Source organism: Onychostoma macrolepis, chromosome 03, assembly GCF_012432095.1.
Source record: "Onychostoma macrolepis isolate SWU-2019 chromosome 03, ASM1243209v1, whole genome shotgun sequence".
NCBI lineage: Eukaryota > Metazoa > Chordata > Actinopteri > Cypriniformes > Cyprinidae > Onychostoma > Onychostoma macrolepis.
The window spans coordinates 17,240,765-17,263,626 of NC_081157.1; the positions used below are offsets into that span (position 1 = coordinate 17,240,765).

Genomic DNA, 22,862 nt, shown 5'->3' on the forward strand with positions numbered 1-22,862 from the left:
CCAACATTAAACTTTTAGCAACACTCACTGGACATTTGAATTGTGAACTGCCGCAATACATGACTGTACCAACATAATAAAAACGTGGCCACAATGAAGTATTGGTCGTGTGTTTTAGTGCCACTCAATGGACACCTTGAAACTGCCATGAAACGTGCAATAAGGTACATAATATCGGTGCTGCAGAAATGTCGTCACATGCACGTATTTTTAATGAGCCTGGGTTGACTTACTGTAGCAACACCATTGGACCAGCGAGAACAACCAACAATTTAAATTTTCTATAAATGTAAAACTGTAGAATGTAGAATTTATTACAATGTTGGAACCACGTTTTCAGTTTAGAACAGAATCATTTTAATGCCTTCTTTTAGGACTCAAACAACTGCAAAAGCATATGTACAAGTAGCACAATATGAATATATCTATAATATATGTCGATTATATAGCAATTTGTTGTAGTCTCACCTGGGGAGGAATGATGTCAAAGAGATCGCCTGCCAGTGCATACTCTTGAGCGAAGATGTAGTATTCATCAGTTTCGAAGGCAATGCCATACATGTTGATGATGAAAGGACACGGTGACAGGTAGAGAGAGATGCTGTACTCGCGTAGGAAACTCTTCAGCTTAGTGGTTTTCTTCCGCAAGAATTTCAAGGCCATTTTCGTGCCTGGAGGACAAAAAGAGAGAGGGAGAGGTTAACATCGCTTGGCTTTTAATGCATTCCTGATCATTCTGCCGCTGACACAGAGCTAATGGCCTACTTGCAAGATCTGAACATGCTCTTTTAAATGTCACGTCGAGACAATGTCAGGTCATGTATTAATGTGGGAAACCAATTTACAAGGGAACAGCTCTTTTGACTAATAAATTTGAAAGTATTAGGCCATGAAAGTATGCAAACGCTTCTAGCTACACAAGTTTGATTAACTGCATTGTTCAACTGCAGTAAACTCATTGTATTATGTAGCGGCATCAGTCCCACCAGCACTTTTTCCTTACAGTAAAACTTTTTATTGCATTAGTGGTCAATGTCGGTCCTGGAGAGCCACAGTCCTACAGAGTTTTGCTCCAACTTTGATGAAAACTCACCTGCTAGACCAGGGCTTCTCAGTTCTGGCCCTCAATATCCACACCTGAACAAGCTAATCAAGTTCTTCAGGATTACTAAATTTGCAGGAAGGTGTGTTTAATCCAGGTTGGAGCTAATCTTTGCAGGAAAGTGGATCTTGACGTCTAGAATTGAGGACCTTGATTAGCTGGTTCAGGTGTGTTTGATTAGGGTTGGAGCGAAACTCTGCAGGACTGTAGCTCTCCGAGACCAATGTTGTCCACCCCTGCATTAGTGCATAAAATGACTTCCATCAGTAGAATGAGGAGGGTGTCTCTACCACAGATGGGTTTCTATCAGCCCGTCGATAAACAAAATCGTGTTTAAAAGGTACCAGGTGCATCTAGGGAAGAACTTTTAGATTTTGCATTTCCATCAATTTCTGTTTTCTGAACATCCATTTCACAGAGACTGTCGTGCAAGATTTAGAATATTTTACTGCCAGTCTGAGGCGTCATCTTTCAGATTTACTCATCCCTAAATGACACAAACTGTGATTGTCATTCACATGGTCTCGTCAACATCTTGTACAAAAAGATATTTTGAAGAGATTTTGAATGAAAGTCACTACTGAGGTCCTTTGCATAACACACTGCAGAGGGTTAGCAGCTGCTGAGCACTTGAAAGGAAGGTCAAATGGCAAGAGGAACCCCCGCCCCCAACTTTGTTATTACATAACACAACAGATAGCAGAAGCTGTCTGTGCAGCTAAGATAAAGGCCTTCACAAAGGACCTTCAGTATAAGCACAGCCGACAGTTGCACCTGCTCAGGCAGATGACAGGCAATCTGGCACTGCAGTAGGTGGAACCTTATTGAGAACTGTAGTGCTACCATTTGCAGATGAACACAGAATGCAATCTCATTCTTGTTCTTTTTTACATAGCCAAAAGGCTTTTTAATTGATCAGAACCTATTAAATCATGACTTTTATAAATGATAATTGGTTGCAGTTGGAAAAGTTAGTTTACTTAATAGGGCTTGGTGTTACAACCCCTAACAATTTAGCACACAACTAGCCTTGACTATGGTGAAGAAGATAAGTCTACTTAGTAGTTGCATTCCTGGGGAAAAACACAACATTCCAGCTCTATAATAATTCACACCGTAGCCGCCAACAAGGAAAAAGAGGAAAAGCCAAAACTAGATATTCACACCAGTATGACATATCATCAGTAGTGTACCACTTTGTGGAAAGTGTAATTTAACACCACTTTAACTCAGACTTTCAATCCTCATTTCGCCAAGTTGCAGGTGTATGACCTCAGTTAATGATAAACATTCACTTTTAAGCAAATGATATGCACCAATGAGTCAAAGTTCCTACATTACATGATAATATAAACGTTTGAATGAACAGGTGTGTAAAACACGGTAAATGATCCTTTCTGCTGATAACAGTACACCTGCTGAAAAAAAACGCATCGTTTATCCTCTGCAGTTTTGTTGCTAGGAGATGTCCGTGTTAGCGCTAGCACAGACATCTAGTTTCCTTACACAAACATCAGGCAATAGAACATTGAAATGGTCACAAGCCAGACGTAGGAGTATCCCACATTTGGATGAAATGCAGTATTAAAGAGAGGGGTCATTCTCATTTATAGAGAACTGAAGTGGTACATGACCCTGAGCGGTAGATACTGTGTTCAATAGTTTATGGACATTTTAAACGCAAAAAAGTCAATTTTGGCAACTTTTATGATTACACTGGAATATAGATTGAAACATCTGCTGTGATTGTGACCTCTGGGTTTCAGCATTTAATTACAGTCTGAGTATTCCCACAAACATTATGAAACTGTCAAGATCAGAGGAGAATGCTTAAAGCAAAATACAAATGGAAAACGGCACAAATTCAATTTACTCCTCTAGTGATATCCCAGCTGGTAAACACATTCTTCCTCTGAGGGGCATCCCATAATACATAGTACATGCAATAAATGTCAGGTATTGGAGCAGATATCCTGAAATGTAAATGTTATGACAACACACGAGTTGTGCCGAGGCCAGCAGGATTGTGGATTCCTGGAACTGCCCCCACAGTGCACTGCAGCATCCATCCTCTTAGTATGGCCAGTACTTGTTATTAGTGAATAATAAATGAGGTGTAGATGGATGGGGATTTTGGATGCTGACAGATGGTGTGTTTTGCATCTCTTTGAAATCTGGAGGATGCACAGGGGCACTTTATAGGCTGGAGAGCATCACTACACGTCCAAAAAGAAATGTAAACATAACTTCTTGACCGAAACTTGTGGACATCTTCAAAGAGGCTGAAAATGTAACTGGGAGAAGGCTGTTTTTAGGTATGAATGTCATCGTCGTTCAGTATGTTGTCATTCAGAATAGGCTGCTGGTTTTCCAACAAGGTTTCTTGATTAGCTAAACCAGCAAGACTTCCTTGGTCATTCATCAGCACTGGTTGACTAGCTTCGCCAGCTAATTTTTCATGGGAGAACAGCATATGGACATGCTGTAATAGTAAGGCTATTGAGTTTGATTCCAAACAAACTCCTGCAGGTCTTTGGGTTGTACTTTTGATTCTTGAACTGCAGTTTTTTTGAGCTAGCAAACCATTACTACTAGTGGCATCTGTTTACAACTGAAGCTACAACAACTTAGAAGAAGTCCCTTGGAGTTGCTAGCAAAATGCTACATAGAGAATGGCATAATGGCACAATTTGTCTGCTGAACCGTACTGGAGTTCATATGAACTGCATGCCAGACTCGGGTTCATGAAACCATTTTTGCACAATAAACTAACTAAACTTCGATGTCAGATGGACTCGTGTCCACTCCAAAAGCTCTAGTGTGAAAGTGCACGTAATAGCTGTGAGCTGCAGTAATCGTTTGATACTTGAAAATATGACAGATGACTGATAAATAATGCACGATTTCACAGGACGGAGAGAAATGTGTGCTTGTTTGTGTTTGTAAGTGTAGGTGGATTTCATTTTGTGTACAAACATTCTTTGTCAGTTTGACTGGGAACATTTCCCACAGAAAAGAAAACCACAAATGAGGTCTCTTTCATATCCCAATTGCTTGTCCTACACACCAATTAATATTTAGGTGAAAGATATGAAACATAGTCAAAATATAAATGAAGAGTTCATTTGCAAAAACAGATAACAAATTTTTTTTAGTTATTATTATTTAATCAAACCAACCCAACTGTAATTTGACTGATATTAATTGGAATGCAGTAAAAAAAAACATGTTTTTGAACAGATAAGTTATCTGTTTTTGCAAATGAACTCTTCAAATATATATAATATTTGAATAACATACAACTTTATCAAACAGCCATAGTCAGGGTATGCGCCACATTGAATTTTACATGGATGAAAACAAGGTTGTGAGGGACAGACTTATAGCATACACTGTATAAAGGTCGCATGCAATTTTCAAAACTTTTTTATTGGGGTTTTTGTCTACTGAAAGGGGGTTAGAAAGGTGCGTCATCTGCTGAACAATTGGCACCCAGTGTCAAACACACTGTACTTCTTTCCCTCACAGCCTCGTTTTCATTCCTGACAAAATGTATTTGGTGTTTCCTAACTAAGGCCTGTAAGCCAAGCCATCCAGTCCATCTCCTTCAACCTACCTCTGGTCTTATGGATGACCAGGTCCACCTTGCCGTAGGTGCCCTTGCCAAGCTCCCTAATGACCTCATAGTATTTATTAAAGTCCAGCTTCTCCAGGTTCTCAGCAGTGATGAGCTGCAGCTCTTCCAGGATGTCAATGGAGGAACGGGACATGTGGGGCGAGGAGCTCATTATTCCAGAGACGGAGGGACCAGTTTCCACGACAACAGTGTTGATTTAGGAATCTAAAGGTAGGAAAGTAGAAAAGAAGGGCAGATTGTTGAAGTACATGATAAAATAATCAATTTCACGCCTTGGGCTTTGGAATATGATTGCATTGGACACACACTTTATCACCGACATCAAAGTTACAGAGATTGTGGGGCTTCCTAAACAAGTCCTTATATAACCTCGTGCATCCTACAGTTCACTGATCTTCTTTCTGTTGTGTGGAGGCTCTTTCATGTGCACAACATCACAGGCTGTATCCGAAATGAGAACGTATGAGAGGAACTGAGCAGAACAAAAGATCAGAGCACACAGACCCTGACCGATCCCCTTTGTAACGCTAAAATCACATAGTTCCATAGGGCTATTTACTTCCGCACCACAAAACCTCTCCAAAAGGTGTTAGAGTGCAAACTAGCCTGTTGCATAACACCATTTCATAGTTTTTGGCTAAGATGCACTATATGCAACTTAATTAAAATAATAATAAAAAAACATAAAAATTTAGTAAATGCATATAATACTACGAAAGATGTAAACACAATTGTTTACATTACTTAAACATGTATTTTTTACAGTGTAATATACAATATTAGAAAATGTGCATTATTCATTGACAAAGCAGTAGAACTGACACCAGTCGGAATGACCTTCTATTAATTGACCAAGTGGATGCATTTATTGGTCTATTATGAAAATCTGCCTATAACCAACACACTAAAATTGTGCGCTTTTGGATAAGCAAACTCGCAAAGTTTTGTAGTAGTAGTTGTAGTTTTGCATACTGTTATTTCTCTAAACATCTGTTGTTTTAGCATATGAGAGAATACAGTATAAAATGCATTATGAATGTTGTGAAATACAAAATTAGAATGTCGTGAGACATTAGATTTCATAACGGCCTGCTCGAAGAATGCTCAATGGAATTTCTGCTAATATAAACAGTCTGTCTGATGAAATTTTTGAATGAATTTACAGTCCTGATGGCACCTCAGGCCTGCCAGTGCTCATTAATAGAGAAGAATGTGTTGAATGAGACAGGATGACAGCACTTCCTGTTCAGTGACACCATCTGTGGAAATTTGAAAATGTCTCTCTGTGTGTGTGTGTGTGTGTGTGTGAGAGAGAGAGAAAGAGTATGGAGCTGCCGGAAAGCTTATTTTTGGCTACTCATCAAACACTTTGAACCCCCTGTACAAAACTAGCTCATTCTACTTCCAGTCTCAAGGATGGACGATTGACAAAAAAGATGAAAGGAGGACTGTGTCAGTTATAAGAAATTCTTGATCTGACAGGAAACATTGAGCAGAAAACAAATGTATGGAGTGCTCAATTCATTTCAGTTTATACACAATTTACTTATGAGCGAGAGTGACAACCACATTATGTAAACAAAGTGAATCCCTGAAATTAGTAGTATGAGTTTGATATAGATATGTGTATAAGAGTCGTTCTCCAAAGAGAAAACATCAAAAGCATTTCCGAAATGAAATGCTGAAGCGTACTTCGATGCGTCCGAAATCACTTCGAATTTGAACTTCACAAAAGATTACGTTCTGCTTAGTGTAGTATGAATCAAATTCGGATGTACTACAACCGCCATGTTGTTACTGTCATGTGACCTATCAGCATCAGTTTCATCACTTTACTGCCATTCATAAATCCTCTCCCGTGACCTCATGGGATAGTAACGTGTCCACTGAATCCGGGCGGAAGTATTGGTTTTCCAGGTACTTTTTGCCTACTGTTTTCTGAATACTATGAATTTGGACATTCTATTACTGTTTTTTACCAACTATATAGTTTGGAAGTATTCACTGTGTGGTTGCTAGGCAGTTTCTGAAGAGTTTGAGTAGTTGCTAGGGAGTTGCACACCTGTTCATCCTGAACTGAAGCCTTCAGTGGCAGCTGCTCCCTTCAGACAAACACTCATGACAACTACAACTCCCAAGAGCCCCAGCTCACATTTGAACAAACACAACTAGATAGATAGATAGATAGATAGAACAACATATGCCCAATAACAGTATAATAACCAGTGGCTGGATGTCGTTTTCAAAGCAACTCTTTCCAGTGGACATACAGACAACAGCCCACACAGTTTCTCATCGCTTGAGTAAATGTGGCATGTTGTACCAGATCTTTCTTCATGCAGTTCTCCATTACCGATATTCCGAGGCCGGTGCTTTGTTGACCTGTTCCTTATCATTTTGTGCATCTATTTATTTCTCTGGCTCTCCTCCTCCAGCTTCTACAGAAAAAGCAATGCTGCCAGAGATGAAGTGGCTGCCAAATTCCTGTGCTTAGCCATTTAAAGGTAATAATCATTGCAAACAGCTTAATCAATGTTGTATGGGCTCACACGGCCACCGCACTTAACACTCGCACTGTAAATATCCATCTAACTCCTTCAGAGGTGAGCACTAGCACTTAATATTTACGTATGCTGCATAGCTGTATAAGCTGTACAACTACAACCTGCGGCCATTGAGAAATGATTCCAATGAAAGAATGAAAACTCCTGTACAACCTTAAGCATCATATTTAGGGTTAAGGATTCAAGCAACCTGTAAACATAATTTTTGACATGAATGACAGGTCAAGTTGTGCAGCTTAGAGGTGTGCTGCTACTTTTTGAATCGATCTGACTTGAGATTTTGCCTGGAGGACAATATAATGGCTGAGAAAAAAATCCTATAGACTTATATTGGCAGAGGGACCCGAGCTGTATAGAGCCTTGGGGGTGGGAATTTTCATACTTAGGAACCTAGCAACAATCCGAATAACTGCATAGCAACCAACACACACACACACACACACACATAGACAAAACACTCAGATGCCTTAGTAACGATATAGCAACCTTCTGGCAACCACTGATCAACTCTTTTCACAGAAAATCATCACTCACACTTAATAAAAAATGTTAAAACCTATTTCCTCTTTGTTATAACATATCATTTATAAGCTATTAAATATAATGTTTGTTCTTGTGGTATAAAATTGAGTATGGGAATATTGAAAGCCATTATAAAAGAAGTATATGTTTTTTTTTAAGTAAATTTTTACAGAAATAATATACCGGTACTTTAAAATAGTATACTTAAGTGCAAACTGAATGTAATGTTTTTATACACTTAAATGCGTGATATTTGCAACTAAATGAAATTGTATTATAAATGCATATAAATTCAATTAGTTAAGAGTGGATTTTGACACACTTAAGTACATCTTTATGTAGTTTCATAATTACTTCTATTGTTTATGAAATACGGTTAAAGTGTACTGCTGGATGTACTGACATTTAAACATTTATGTTAAATTAAACTATACATGGACATTTCTATTAAAACTTGTATGTCATGTATTTAAATATATTTGTGATTACAGATTTGTAATGATGAAGTCTACTTTAAATATAACGTTAACTAACACACCACAGTCACAATTAAAGTCAAGTACTTTGAATGTGCTTTGTTAACACAATTTTTAACATGATATTACTTTTTAAAAGTGTACTTAAGTGTGTGTTACAGTCATTAAAGTGTACTTTAAGTGGCCTTTTATTTCATTATATTATCTGACAGTTCAGTATTTTAAAAATATTCTTTTAAAAATTGAAGTACACTAAAAGTACACATTCAATACAAGGAAGCACAACTCTTATTTACAAGGGTATAGTTCGCTCCCTAGAGCAGGTAATCCTAATATTTGTATTTGTGCAGAGCAAAAGCTGCTACCCTTTCACTCCATCATACAGTAGAACATGAGAACCCTGCACAGATATTGACAGCAAACACTCAACAGACTTGGTTTGTATGTCAGCATGGAAGACAGTGCATTTTATATACTCTGTTCCCATGGAAATCGAGTAGCAGACAGATAAACCACCGGTGGAAACAGAAATGGTGTTAGGACTTTGTGTACTTTCAGAAAACCATCAGTCTCTGTAATGAAAACAGAATGAGACAGGGTTCAAAACAAGATTGAAATTGCCATTGGCGTTATGGAGTAATCAGTGTATGGACGGTAGATATATAAGCCTGTCCAATGGTTTAGCAGCACAAATCCCTCTACCATTAATCACAACGCCAATCACGTGTAGCAGGAGTGCAGAGGAAATGAACATCTGGAACGTCCAGAGAATCTTGGACAACTATTAATTTTTCCAATCCATAAAGGGATCGTTCTCCCAAAAATGAAATCCCTGTCATCATTTACTCATCCTCATGTCATTCCCAACCTGCATGCATTCATTTCTTCTGTGGAACACAATAGGAGATATTTTAAAGAAAGCTGGAGTCCAGACAACATCAGACCCCATTGACCCTGGGATGATGACAGAATTTTCATTTGTGGATGAACAATCATTTTAAATCTGTTGCTTTGAAATCACATCCCACTGCATCTTCCCAGGTCCTATTGTGCACCTTCGATTTCTTATAAACCATTTTGTTGCTCGTCTTTTAGTCCAACACTTTGCAACAGCACGCTCTACTGTGATCTGTGACAGTGCTGAGCTTTCTGAGACTTTCGAGAGAGCCCCATAAGCCCTGTTAGTGCTGGTCTGTTTGCTGGTTGTGTTGGTTCTGTGTCCTGCACATACATACAAACACACACACACACGCAATGCTCACAGTGCTATGAAGCACTTCAAAGGCAGTGGGCTTGGCAAGTCTCTGCATTTTGTGTTCACGCTTGGAGACAGATCAGCAGAGACACCAAGGGCTCGAGGCTTGGTCCCATAGACATCTCTGCTGCTTTCACAGCAAGCACAACACTCCCCGCTGGTCAGGCGACACAGGCAGGTCACAAGCTTAAAGTCAACATGCAATTGACCATATTTACTTCTTTATGCATGTTCCTGGTGTTATTTAAGAATCTTTTATCAAAAGATGAATAATTTGCTCCGCCTCTTTCCTTTTAGCTGATGCCAAAAATTCCCTTTTAGGGAGGAATGCGTCTTTGTGGGTGCATCCCAAATCGCGTACTTGTGCACTATTCTATCACTTTTTGTTGTATAAATAGTGTGAGTAGTGTGTTCACACTAAAAAAAAATGCACCCGGATAATGCACTTAACCGAAAAAATTAACACTTCATGCAATCAACTGTCGCAGCTTTAATTACGTCTATCAGACTCTGATTATTAATGACAAAATAACCTTATAAAATTCATACACTACATGGCTGAGTACATAAGTACATAGTTTATAAGTGCATCATTGGGATGCAGTTTGTGTTTAAAAATGTGAGACGCCTGTTTTGGAAATGAATGACATTGATGAGTGGTATTGCGTGTAAAAGTTGAAATTCTTTGAACTTGCCACAGCTTCTTAAAAATTTGACGCTCATGTGTGAGACGCTGCAAAAGACGCAAGACACGACTGCAACGCTCATACACATCTAGTGCGTGTTTACATAGAAAAATAATGGAAAAGTAGCACATTGGAATGGAAAAACGCATTCTGTGTGAACAGCCCCTTACTTTTTCAACCCTCGACCAGCCGCTCCAGCCACCTGCCTCCATTCTGATATCTAACAGCCACTTTTAACAATCCATTCAGTTCCTGGCAGATACTAATTCAAAGACTTTTTATTTCTTATTAAATAAATACTTATCATCATTTGTCGTTTGAATGTGCTATCTATTATTTCATTCGCAAATACGTGAGATAGTGGAAGCAAACTGGTTTACGAATGGCACTGTCTGCACATATTTGCATGGCTCTGTGCAAATGCTATGAAAGGTCTTTTCTAGTTGCATTATAGGTCTGATACATATACTTATGTCAAACATCGCAGCAGGTCTGATCAAGGTTGCTTGACCAAAATATTGCAATGTCATTTTCAGTGTTTTATGAAATTTACACTACAGGACTTCACAGGATGAAATAATGTGGCCCTCAATTTAAACCTCATTAAATATGACTATAAGACTATATATATAACTAGACTCCTGATCTATTCCAAAAGATTGCTGAAATTTTGGATATCAGATGTCGGAATTCAAATAACGCCCATTTAGACAAAGGACAGAGCTGTGTGTGTCTGAATAGTCACACCTAGTGAGAGACTCGTGTCATTAGATGTATTTTGGCCATTCTGAGCTTATCGGCATCAGCCGAAAACCTCTTTTTAAAAATACTTTTAATGAAAAGTTATGAGTATATATTGTGTATTGTGTCTATGTCAAATCTCAAAAGCTAAATTGTATGTCATATATATATTGGCATTACATCTGTCCTGGTTTAACCCTACACCCTATTACTCACGAAGCTTGCATATAAACATGCTGTCATCTGTCCTGCAAAATCCTGTCCAGACAATACCTGTTATGAAAGCAGTGTGAAGACATTCAGTTCAATGAGTGCACTGAATGTACACTTCAGCTCTTTGGGTTTGTGTGAGCATGCACGTAGGTGTCCGTGTACATGGCTATACATGTGTGCAAAATAAAAATAACAGATAAACACACAAACAAACATCTGCCTTTCATATGCAACTGACATTTATACATGACAACCTGCTGGAATGACATGCCTTCAGTCTGGGTCATACCCGCCTAACAGCAACTCAAGATGTGTTTTGGCAGCCTATTGTTCTTCAGTGGATTGCTTCCTATGCAGATTACACAGTGATGGGCTCAGCTGCATTGAGACCTTTATGTCAATAATGAGAAAAACTGGATGCTGCTGTCTGTTTACATGTGCAACGCAACACAAACAAAGCAATGTGTTATTATAATAAATATCATGAAAATATAAACTTAAGAAGTAAAGAAATGCATTATTGAGGCATTTGCAGTATCTAAACAGTAGCCTATGCAAATGTTAATTTTAAAATAGCAGTTCTCGGTTTTTACTGGATATGCAATGGCAAATGAAAATGACACTGCGTATCAATATACAGCTTTATTATATGCTACATTATATTAGTGTTAAATACAATGTTTCCTACCTTTTTAAGGAACAAACGATGCGCAAACCCCCGCTGTCATTCCGTTGTGGCCAGTGTTGACAACTAGAACATCGGGAGCAATGTTTTTCTGCTGCCCTCTCTGTTATTTTCTTAAAGCCTTGATGTACTAATATTGATTCTTGTGCACATCGCGCTGATGCGTCTGACAGAGCGACTGCTGTTGCCCTATTGTCTCTCCGTCGGTTGTGGACGACTGTAGTGACAGCGCTGTCCCCGCCCACCGCGTTATCAACCAATCAGAGAACAGACTGAGGGAGCGCTGCACACGCCCACCGCGAAACTCAACAAATCAGAGGACAGAATGAGACAGCGATGTATCAGTCCGCTGAGCAAACCGCCCAATCAGAAAAGAAAGCGATGAATCGCTGAGGTCGGTGCATTCTGTCTCCGTACAGATTTCTTCTTGCATTAGGAGGTGCTTAGAGACGCAGGACATGAGGAACAGACAGAGATAATAACATGAAGTTCCCTTAGTCAAGAAAAACCTGGACATATATCCACTTGTTCCAGGCATAGACAAGTAGGTAATGGAAAAGTCAGGAAAATATATTTTCCGTTAATAAATATTTATTTAGTAGGAATTATTATGCTGGAAACGTTAAGATACCTTAAAAAAAATAAAAAAAAATAAAAACTCTCAACATGTAATTTGTGATTGAAATCATGGTCATTCATTGGTCAAGGTGCGGAACACTTGTAGTTAAACTAACCTATGTTGATAAATTATAGGGTAGGGAGATGGTCTGGTTATAATTGGATTATCAAGATGAACTTTCAAACCTTTTCTGTCAAAAAATAATCTCCTCCTGGTAAAAATGTTACAAGTTAGAGAAATGTAAAAAAAAACAAAAAAACATGAATTTATTTAAAGATTAGAAACCGCTTTATTTACAAGATTTGGAAGCCACAAATTGATTGAAAAGAGTGAAAGATTTGGCAGGGATGCATATTACATTTGGACCCCCCAGTCCTGAATTTGTGGATGATACAATAAAAACAGGCAACTAGAGAGAAAGCAACCTAACTGGTTACTGAAATAAAATTAATCATATAGATAATAATGAGGTAAATGTGTGCTAAGTGGTGTTAGCCTCCAAAATGATTTTGAAAAAAAATTATTTTCATAGTATTTTTGTCTTTGTTTCTAGTATAAATATCTAAACATTCTTGAATAACGACATTTACTTGAGAAGTGAAGTGACTATTAAGTCTTGTTTTCTGAATAAATAAATAAATAAATAAAAGTCAAAATTGACTTTTTTTGCTTAAAACAAGAAACAATATCTGCCAATGGGGTAAGAAAAATATCTCAATCAAAGGGAAAACAGGATTATTATTCTAGCCCCATTAGCAGATATATATATCTTTTTTTCTTTTTTAAGCAAAAACATGATTTTTGATGATTTTTGTAAATGTATCTTTATACAAACATGTTTAGATGTTTATAGAAAACAAGACAAAAATACTAAGAAAATCTTTTTTTGAAATAATTAAAATGAACATTAAATAAAATGTATAAAAGTGCTCTGAAAGTTTAAAAAATATTTTTGCTAAATATTAATAATTTAATAACTCATTTACAGTTAACCGTGGTCCATTTTATATTTACATTTAGTCATTTAGCAGACGCTTTTATCCAAGGTGACTTACAAATGAGGATTTAATTTAAAATCTACACTGTAAAAAAAAAAAAAAAAAGTAGAGCCAACTTAAAATTGGAAGGCAACCAGTTTCAGCAGATTTTTGAGTTTGCTCATCTTGTCGTTTTGTTTATACAACAAAAATTTGAGAATCTCCCACAAAAATAAGTTGAGCAAACTCAAAAATCTTGAGTTGAAAAAAAAGAAATCAAGTTGGTTGCATTAAAATTTTAAGTTGGCTCAAATTTTTTTTTTTTACAGTGTACCTGTTAAATATAAACCCCACACTTTTACAATGGTTAATGTTTCTTAGAGTTCTCTCTCTCTCTCTTTCAAAAGCTTAATGAGATATAGTTTCTGTAACAGTGTAGCATACAGTTAGTGGTGGTCGCCCCAATTCATGTTCAATCTAAAGATAAATATGTAATATGCAGAATTGTAGTCTGTAATGTATATGTGTGTATATAATAGCAGAATACTTATATAAACAGTATGTATGCCTGTATATCCATGTGTCCTTGTGGAGGCCTGTCGTTCTGCTTATGTGAGGGATGTAAAGCAGCTTAACTCGCGCCAAATTACTCCGATTAATCGCTATAATGCGCCATTCACTCAATCAGCTCCTTCATACTCTGCAGTGGCCTGATATTAAACTGAGTAAAGTGATCTAAGGCTAGGAAGATTTCTCAGTGAAATCTGTGGAAAACATGTGAGGACACCAGAGGCGGCGAAAACGCTTCAGCATCAGAAATTGAATGCAGGTAACTAAGTTATTGTTGCTTTGTACCGGATGGCCATGAAGGGGATTGCTTTAACAGTTTTATCTGAGAACATTTAATTATGTCCTGCACAGAAAATACAGAAATCCTGACTCACTATGTGTGTGTGCTGAATAGCTCAGATGACGGGATGAGGACTGTCAGCAAAGGCGGCTTATGTTGAGCCTAATAATATAGTCCATGCATGTGTGCTTGACTAAATAGATTATGCAGGACTCCAAGTCCTCCATAAAATCACAGTCCTCGTTTATTTAAACAGTATCAGTAGTCCACAAAAGGTTAACTGCTTTATGCATATTTTTTTCTTTCACCAATGAAAATACTGCGGTTTCAAAGCATTTGTTATCTTTTTATTGTTTACTGTGAAGCACCTTGGTCAGCATTCATGTTAAGATTCTGTATAAATAAAAAATTGACCATAGCCATTTATTTTGTGTGTCACCAAAAAACAGACAGGTGTGGAATAGACTGGATTTAAAGATTGGACTGGTCTGGAATTTACAAACTCAAGCAAATAGATTGATAGAAACAGTGAAAATTCAACTTTTGGAACACTTTCAAATCAGATTTGAAAAATGGAACTAACTCAAAAGAGAAGAACATTGTGCATTTGTTAAATATTTCACTTTAAAACAGCAAAGCTGTGTTGCGCCTGTTAGATCATTCTGTTGTGTTATTTTCACAGTTATGAAGGTATGTTTTCACCACTTTGCAGACATGAATATTGGCTTATATTTTGTATACTGAACTTGGACTGACTTAACCAAATCTTTTCCGGTGAATATCATATTGATTTCTTGGGTTTTTCTCAAGATTTGTGGAGTGTGAAGGTTTAAAAATTGTATTAAAGTATTTTAATGAATTTGTCTTGACTTTCAAAGACCAGCATTATATATATATATATATATATATATATATATATATATATATATATATATATACACAGTGGGGCAAAAAGTATTCATTCAGCCACCAATTGTGCAAGTTCTCACACTTAAAAAGATGAGAGAGGCCTGTAATTTTCATCATAGGTATACCTCAACTATGAGAGACAAAATGAGAGAAAAAAAAAATCCAGAAAATCACATTGTAGGATTTTTAAAGAATTTATTTGCAAATTATGGTGGAAAATAAGTATTTGGTCAATAACAAAATTTCATCTCAATACTTTGTTATATACCCTTTGTTGGCAATGACAGAGGTCAAATGTTTTCTGTAAGTCTTCACAAGGTTTTCACACACTGTTGCTGGTATTTTGGCCCATTCCTCCGTGCAGATCTCTTCTAGAGCAGTAATATTTTGGGGCTGTCGCTGGGCAACACAGACTTTCAACTCCCTCCAAAGATTTTCGATGGGGTTGAGATCTGGAGACTGGCTAGGCCACTCCAGGACCTTGAAATGCTTCACGAAGCCACTCCTTCGCTGTTCGGGCGGTGTGTTTGGGATCATTGTCATGCTGAAAGACCCAGCCACGTTTCATCTTCAATGCCCTTGCTGATGGAAGGAGGTTTTCACTCAAAATCTCACGATACATGGCTCCATTCATTCTTTCATTTACACGGATCAGTCGTCCTGGTCCCTTTGCAGAAAAACAGGCCCAAAGCATGATGTTTCCACCCCCATGCTTCACAGTAGGTATGGTGTTCTTTGGATGCAACTCAGCATTCTTTCTCCTCCAAACACGACAAGTTGAGTTTTTACCAAAAAGTTATATTTTGGTTTCATCTGACCATATGACATTCTCCCAATCCTCTTCTGGATCATCCAAATGCTCTCTAGCAAACTTCAGACGGGCCGGACATGTACTGGCTGAAGCAGGGGGACACGTCTGGCATTGCAGGATTTGAGTCCCTGGCGGCGCAGTGTGTTACTGATGGTAGCCTTTGTCACTTTGGTCCCAGCTCTTTGCAGGTCATTCACTAGGTCCCCCCGTGTGGTTCTGGGATTTTTTCTCACAGTCCTTGTGATCATTTTGACCCCACGGTGTGAGAGCCCCAGATCGAGGGAGATTATCAGTGGTCTTGTATGTCTTCCATTTTCTAATAATTGCTCCCACAGTTGATTTTTTCACACCAAGCTGCTTACCTATTGCAGATTCAGTCTTCCCAGCCTGGTGCAGGTCTACAATTTTGTTTCTGGTGTCCTTTGACAGCTCTTTGGTCTTGGCCATGGTGGAGTTTGGAGTTGGACTGTTTGAGGTTGTGGACAGGTGTCTTTTATACTGATAACGAGTGGAGGACAGAGGAGCCTCTTAAAGAAGAAGTTACAGGTCTGTGAGAGTTTGTAGGTGACCAAATACTTATTTTACTGAGGAATTTACCAATTAATTCTTAAAAAATCCTACAATGTGATTTTCTGGATTTTTTTCCCCCTCATTTTGTCTCTCATAGTTGAGGTATACCTATGATGAAAATTACAGGCCTCTCTCATCTTTTTAAGTGTGAGAACTTGCACAATTGGTGGCTGAATGAATACTTTTTGCCCCACTGTATGTATATATATATATATATATATATATATATATATATATATATATATATATATATATATATATATATATATATATGTGTATATATATATATATATATATATATATATATATATATATATATATATATATATATATATATATATATATATATATATATACATACAGTGCTGCTTGAAAGTTTGTGAAGCCTTTAGAATTTTTATATTTCTGCATGAATATGACCCAAAACATCATCAGATTCTCATATAAGTCCTGAAAGTAGACAAAGAGAACCGAATCAAACAAGTGAGAGAATTATATTTTCTAAATGATCCAGTGTTACATATCATTAAAGTTGAAATTAGAGTCCATCTGTGCAGAGGTGTTTTCTGTCACTGCAGTGACTATCAAATGTCAGTACGTGACCTGTTTTATTCAAAGAACAGGGATCTGTCAAAGTCTGATCATGTTTGTGGAAGTGAATCATGTCACGAACAAAGGAGATTACTGAGGACCTCGGAAAAAGAGTTGATGTTGCTCATCAGGCTAGAAAAGGTTACAAAACCATCTCTAAAGAGTTTGGACTCCACAAATCCAGAGTCAGACAGATTGTGTACAAATGGAGGAAATTCAAGACCACTGTTACCTTCACCAGAAGTGGTCGACCAACAAAGATCACTCCAAAGCAGAACGTGTAATAGTCTGCGAGGTTGCAAAAGTTCCCAGGGTAACTTCTAAGCAACTAAAAGCCTTTCTCACATTGGCTAATGTTAATGTTCATGAGCCCACCATCAGGAGAACACTGAGCAACCATGGTGTGCATGGCAGAGCTGCAAGAAGAAAGCCACTGTTCTCCAAAAAGAAAATTGCTTGCTAAAGATCATGTGGACAAGCCAGAGGACTACTGGAGAAAGGTTTAATGGATGGATGAAACCAAAATAGAACTTATTGGTTTAAATGAGAAGCTATTATGTTCAGAGAAAAGAACACACTGCATTCCAGCTTAACAATCTTCTCCCATCTGTGAAACATGGTGGTGGTAGTATCATGGCTTGGGCCCGTTTTGCTGCATCTTGGCCAGGACAATCTGCCATCATTGATGGAACAATGAATTCTGAATATTATAGCCGCAAATTCTAAAGGAAACAAGGAACAAGGAAAACGTCAGGACATCTGTTTAAGAACAGAGTCTCAAGAGAACGTGGGTCATGCAGCAAGACAACAACCCCAAGCACACAAGTCATTCTACCAAAGAATGGTTAAAGAAGAACAAAGTTAATGTTTTGGAAAGAGAGATTCTGCTTTGAATGATGAAGACATCTCCTGTGAAGTCACCTGTTAAATGTGCATGCCACTGGCCTTAACAACAATGACGTGTCAATGTGTCGTGACATGAATTTCTCCATTGCTCTTACGCATGATGAAGTCTTTTTTGTCAGTAAGTACACACCGTCTAACAGTCACATGGAGTACAAGGTGAGCGCTGTGCTGGATTGCATTGTTCGAAACACTTCAGAATCAATACTGTATTGTGTGTGCAAAGCCAGACTGCTCTTTCTGTCTGAAGTCCTATTTGAAATCATCTCTGTTCTTCTTCAGTTCTTTGTATACTGTTCAAAAGTTTGGGGTAGATTTAAAAGTCTCTTCCGCTCACCAAGGCTGTGAGTTCCATTCTGTTTTAATATATATAAAATGTAATTTATTCCTGTGATGCAAAGCTGAATTTTCAGTATCATTACTCCAGTCTTCAGTGCCACATGATCCTTCAGAAATCACTCTAATATGCTGATTTGCTGCTCAAGAAACATTTCTTACCATTATCTGTGGAAAACATTTTTTATTGCTTATGTTTGTCTAAACTTTTATTTATTTATTTATTTTTTCAGGATGCTTTGATAAAGACAAAGTTCAAAAGAACAGCATTCATTTTAAATATTAATTTAATGAAATTTTTCTGAATAAAAGTATGAATTTATATGTTAGTATGTACACTCTGAAAAACAGTGGCTCTTTACTGGAATCAATGGTTCCATGAAGAACCATTAACATCCATGGAATCTTTTCGTTCTTCAGATTATTAAAATGTTAAATCAATCAATCAATCAATCAATCAATCGAATAATAAAATGGTCCTTTTAAGAGCTGTTCACTGAAAAGTTCTTTGAGGAACCCAAAATGGTTCTTCTATGGCATTGCTGCCAACATGATGCCGATAAGTTTTGCTAGGCCAATCACTACTCAATAGTTTTTACATTTTAAGTGTAAAAATCTAGTTAGTTATATGAATTGTTGAGTACAGGTTTGCTTCTACATTTTTTTGAGCAATCAGACTTAATATTTTCTGCAAGTAGATAATTAAATGGGCTTACACTGATGGAGACCAGACAAGAGACCAACATATATAAGGGGCTTTAGCACCATGTAGTTCTAAGAATTCAGTTCTAGGAACTAGCCAGCATGGTGGTTCCTAGAGAACCAGTTTCCCCCTCATACCGTTTTCCTGGTTACATTCGCACCGGCAGCAGGAACTCTGAAGTGTCCAATAGTGACGTCTTTATTAGCGGCATTTACAATCATCAAGGCTGAGAAAAGAACACAACGCTGCAGAAAACAGGTAAATGCCACTATCGCTGTTCCATGTTTGTGGAGTAAATATTTTTACATGGCTTTTTAAACATGCCGGGTAGCCGGTGTTTCGTATGCGTCTGGCCAATCAGTGTACACTTACGTCACTAGTAGTTCCTATAGAGCTGTTTTAGACCCTACTCTGAAGTAGCTAATTTACTTCCCCCAAACGAAGTTCCTAGAACTAAATACGTTTCTAGTTCCTGTGGTGTAAACATGCCAAAAAGTGGGCACTTCCACCAACAGCTCTAGGAACTATGAAAAGGATCCTCCACTGCGAAAGCCCCTATAGAGAATTTAGGGTGACAAAGACACACCACACTTCACCTTCAGCTATTAAAACTTTTCTACAAGAGTCAGGAATTCCCAGTAATAGTCATTGAATGGATTTGTGGCTTTGACTGTCGGTTAAATTGATGATGATTTATGTGGTAAATCCTCAGTGTGAGAGTGACTAGCTCTGATGGCGTGTCCCGGAGCGTCGCTGTCATCGGCCAGTCGCACGGCTGTAATTCAGTCCCATCAAGGTGTCAGACCCAATCCCCCAGCGTGCACTGCACTCCGAATGCCCATTAACTCATGACTGCAATCCTGATCGGCCAAGTGCAAAATTCACTACTTGTCAGTTCCTCTCTCCTCTCATTTACGTTGCTGTGAAGCATATTCTCCTGGTGATTATGAAAAAGCCGTCCCTTGGGCTTTTGCTCACTGCCAGTGATAGATTTGATAAAGATAAATGTTACATAATGGTGCCTTGGCACATGAGTGTTTGGATAGTGGAAAAGCACTCGAGGAAATGAGACCGCTAATATCGTGGCTGCTTTTCGTGAGCGGCAGACAGACAGACTGTGACGCTGGCGGTCTGTTGTTTATGTGGCGCCCAGCAACAATGGAATCCAAGGAAGAAACACGTTCTCCTCGTCTCAGACCCACGGGTTCAAAAAACAGTCCCCAAATTACAGCAATTCCCTCTGGGACAAACTCTCACCGCTCAGGAGCCAAGAACAATGAGCAATCTCTGTGAAAGAGCTACTTCCACTGAAAACAAGCGTCTGATAGCTTTAATGGCCAATTGTGACACTCCACCCATGTAGCGCACAAGGGTCGTGATCAGGAAATGGTGCCATTTTGTCTTTTTGAACATTTGAACAGGTTTCAAGAAGTCATTTTTTCCCACTACAGGAATGAAGTAACTGTGCCATAAGAGAATTAGTGGTCAACAAGTATGAATATTTTTCAGTTATAATGACTTCTGATGACTCCCAATCACAACTCTTTAGATATAAACAGTAAGATAAAAATTTTTATATATAAGATATAAATTATATTTAAATTAGTGCTGTCAAATGATTAATCACGATTAATCGCATCCAAAATAAAAGTTTTTGTTTACATAATATATGTGTGTGTTCTGTGTATGTTTATTATGTATATATAAATACAAACATGATTTTGGATGCGATTAATCACGATTAATCGCTTGACCGCACTAAATTTAAATATACATATATTTATTAAGATATTATGTAATCAATTTTTCGAAATAACTAATTAAAACTAATGTTGGACTAATGCAAACTGGAAGGTATTCAGATTATTAATTATTTTAACATTTACAGTACTTTACACACTACACCGAGCCAAATCTATCAAATAACGTGACTAAGTTGCATAACCTGTTAATTGTAACAGTCTAAGTCATGAGGACAGAAATGGGGTGCAAATGGCAGCGTTTCCTGAGGATGACTCACAGAAAACAGACAAAAGTGTTATTTGTGTATAACATAAAACAGGATTATATTGTTAAATGGGCTGTTTAAAGCCACAGCATGAAATCAGTCAGCACAGAGAGAAAGAGAGAGAGAGAGAGAGAGAGAGAGAGAGAGAGAGACCGGCACCTGAGGCAAGTGCTGTCACATGTGAGCTGGAGAGGTTAACACGTTTGCAGCTCTGCGTTTGGCAGCAGTTCTTCCTGAAGCTTTTGCCATGTGCCGGATACATAGACAACACAGGATGGTGCTATGGGAGGAGCTGTCCTTCAAGATCCGGGGTTCTTCAGTTAGCACGGCAGGAGATGAACAGGCGTGTGAGATTTGGTCTCACGTGCCGAGCCCAGCACTCTATCATGCATGTGACAGGGACAACGAGATGCTGCTGTAGTAAGTCATCACCTTAGTTTGGAGGCCTCCTCACAAAGTATTCTCTGTTGCTGTTTAAAACATTGTCTTTTACTGTCGTTTCGGCATTTTTCTGTAAAATAAATGCATAATGTGAAGGATCACTATCTAATAATTAGGTATGTGCTCTCATTTGCAGGAAAGAGTTCTTCATCTTCTCTCCCTGAAACTGCCTGTTCAGTTTCTTAAAGGCATAGTTCACCCCAAAACCAAAATTCTGTTATTAGTTATTCACCCTCATGTTGTTTCAAAACCATATGACTGATGTTAATCTCCGGAGCACAAATGAAAATGAAATATGAGAGGTTTCTGTGTTTCCATTTTAAAAAATCTATTATACGAAAACTTTCCAAAAGCGTCATAAATATAATGATAAATCGACTAGTTCAAATATGGTAAATGCAAGCTCAAATGTACTTGCTTGACTTCTTGCACTTCGAGAAGCACGTTTGAGTTTCTGTTTACCATATTTGTTGTGTTTATCAATGTTTACATGTAAATAAAAGCCTTAATTAAGCCCTAATCTGTTAATCATATAAAGATTAGATTAATCTGATCAATTTATATGGATTATTTTATTTACAATGACTTTATTAACTTTTCTGAGTGTCAAAGATTTGTTGGAATACATTTTAAATGGATGCACAGAAATCTCAGTAAAATATCTTAATTTGTGTTTCAAAGATTTCAAAGTCAAGGGTTTGGAACGGCATGAAGTTGAAAAAATGGTGACGACTATGATGGATGAAGTATGCCTAAATAAAAATATTTTATAAAAGAAAAGGAGATATAAGGCAGACTGTCCAAGTTTCTATTACCTATACAATGAACGTGAATGGGGACTGAAAAACAAAACACTCTAAAAGTACCTTAAACTTGTACCATCTTATAAAAATACCATAACGTATGTGCTTTGACTGATTCTTGAGAAATGGGACAAAACATGTCCAGCAATTGTAACTGCTAATAGGTTTAAACATGAAAGTATTTTCAATTGTGAATTAAACATAATGTATTTAACACAATGATTCCCCTTCAATTTAATTTGATCATTATTATATCAAATCTATGACATTTATTGTCTTCTCACTACATCTACAACAGTGTGTCCACAGAGAAGGGTTCAATCATGCATATGCTATAAAATGGATAAAAATATTTTTTAATTATGAAAAAGAGCTTGTTTTATCAAAAGCAACACTTGATAATATCTCATATCATAGAAAAGTTGTTTTTCAAGGACACGCGTCCCATGAAAATACGTAT

The 22,862-nt window shown here is 37.6% G+C and overlaps 1 protein-coding gene across 2 annotated transcripts in view; it reads right to left on the minus strand.

Moving 5' to 3' along the window:
• Positions 1–22,862, minus strand: part of unm_sa1261 (un-named sa1261) — a 34,645-nt gene that overhangs the window by 3,446 nt on the left and 8,337 nt on the right. Inside the window, exons 1-3 of one of the 2 annotated variants that reach the window (XM_058769133.1) lie at positions 11,885–12,109; positions 4,719–4,943; positions 469–671 (exon numbers count right to left, since the gene is read on the minus strand). In XM_058769133.1, the coding sequence (XP_058625116.1) occupies positions 469–671; positions 4,719–4,890 (375 nt within the window). In that variant the 5' untranslated portion in view covers positions 4,891–4,943; positions 11,885–12,109. Of the gene's footprint in view, positions 1–468; positions 672–4,718; positions 4,944–11,884; positions 12,110–22,862 lie in introns of those variants that run through there. The other variant, XM_058769134.1, reaches the window with a different exon arrangement.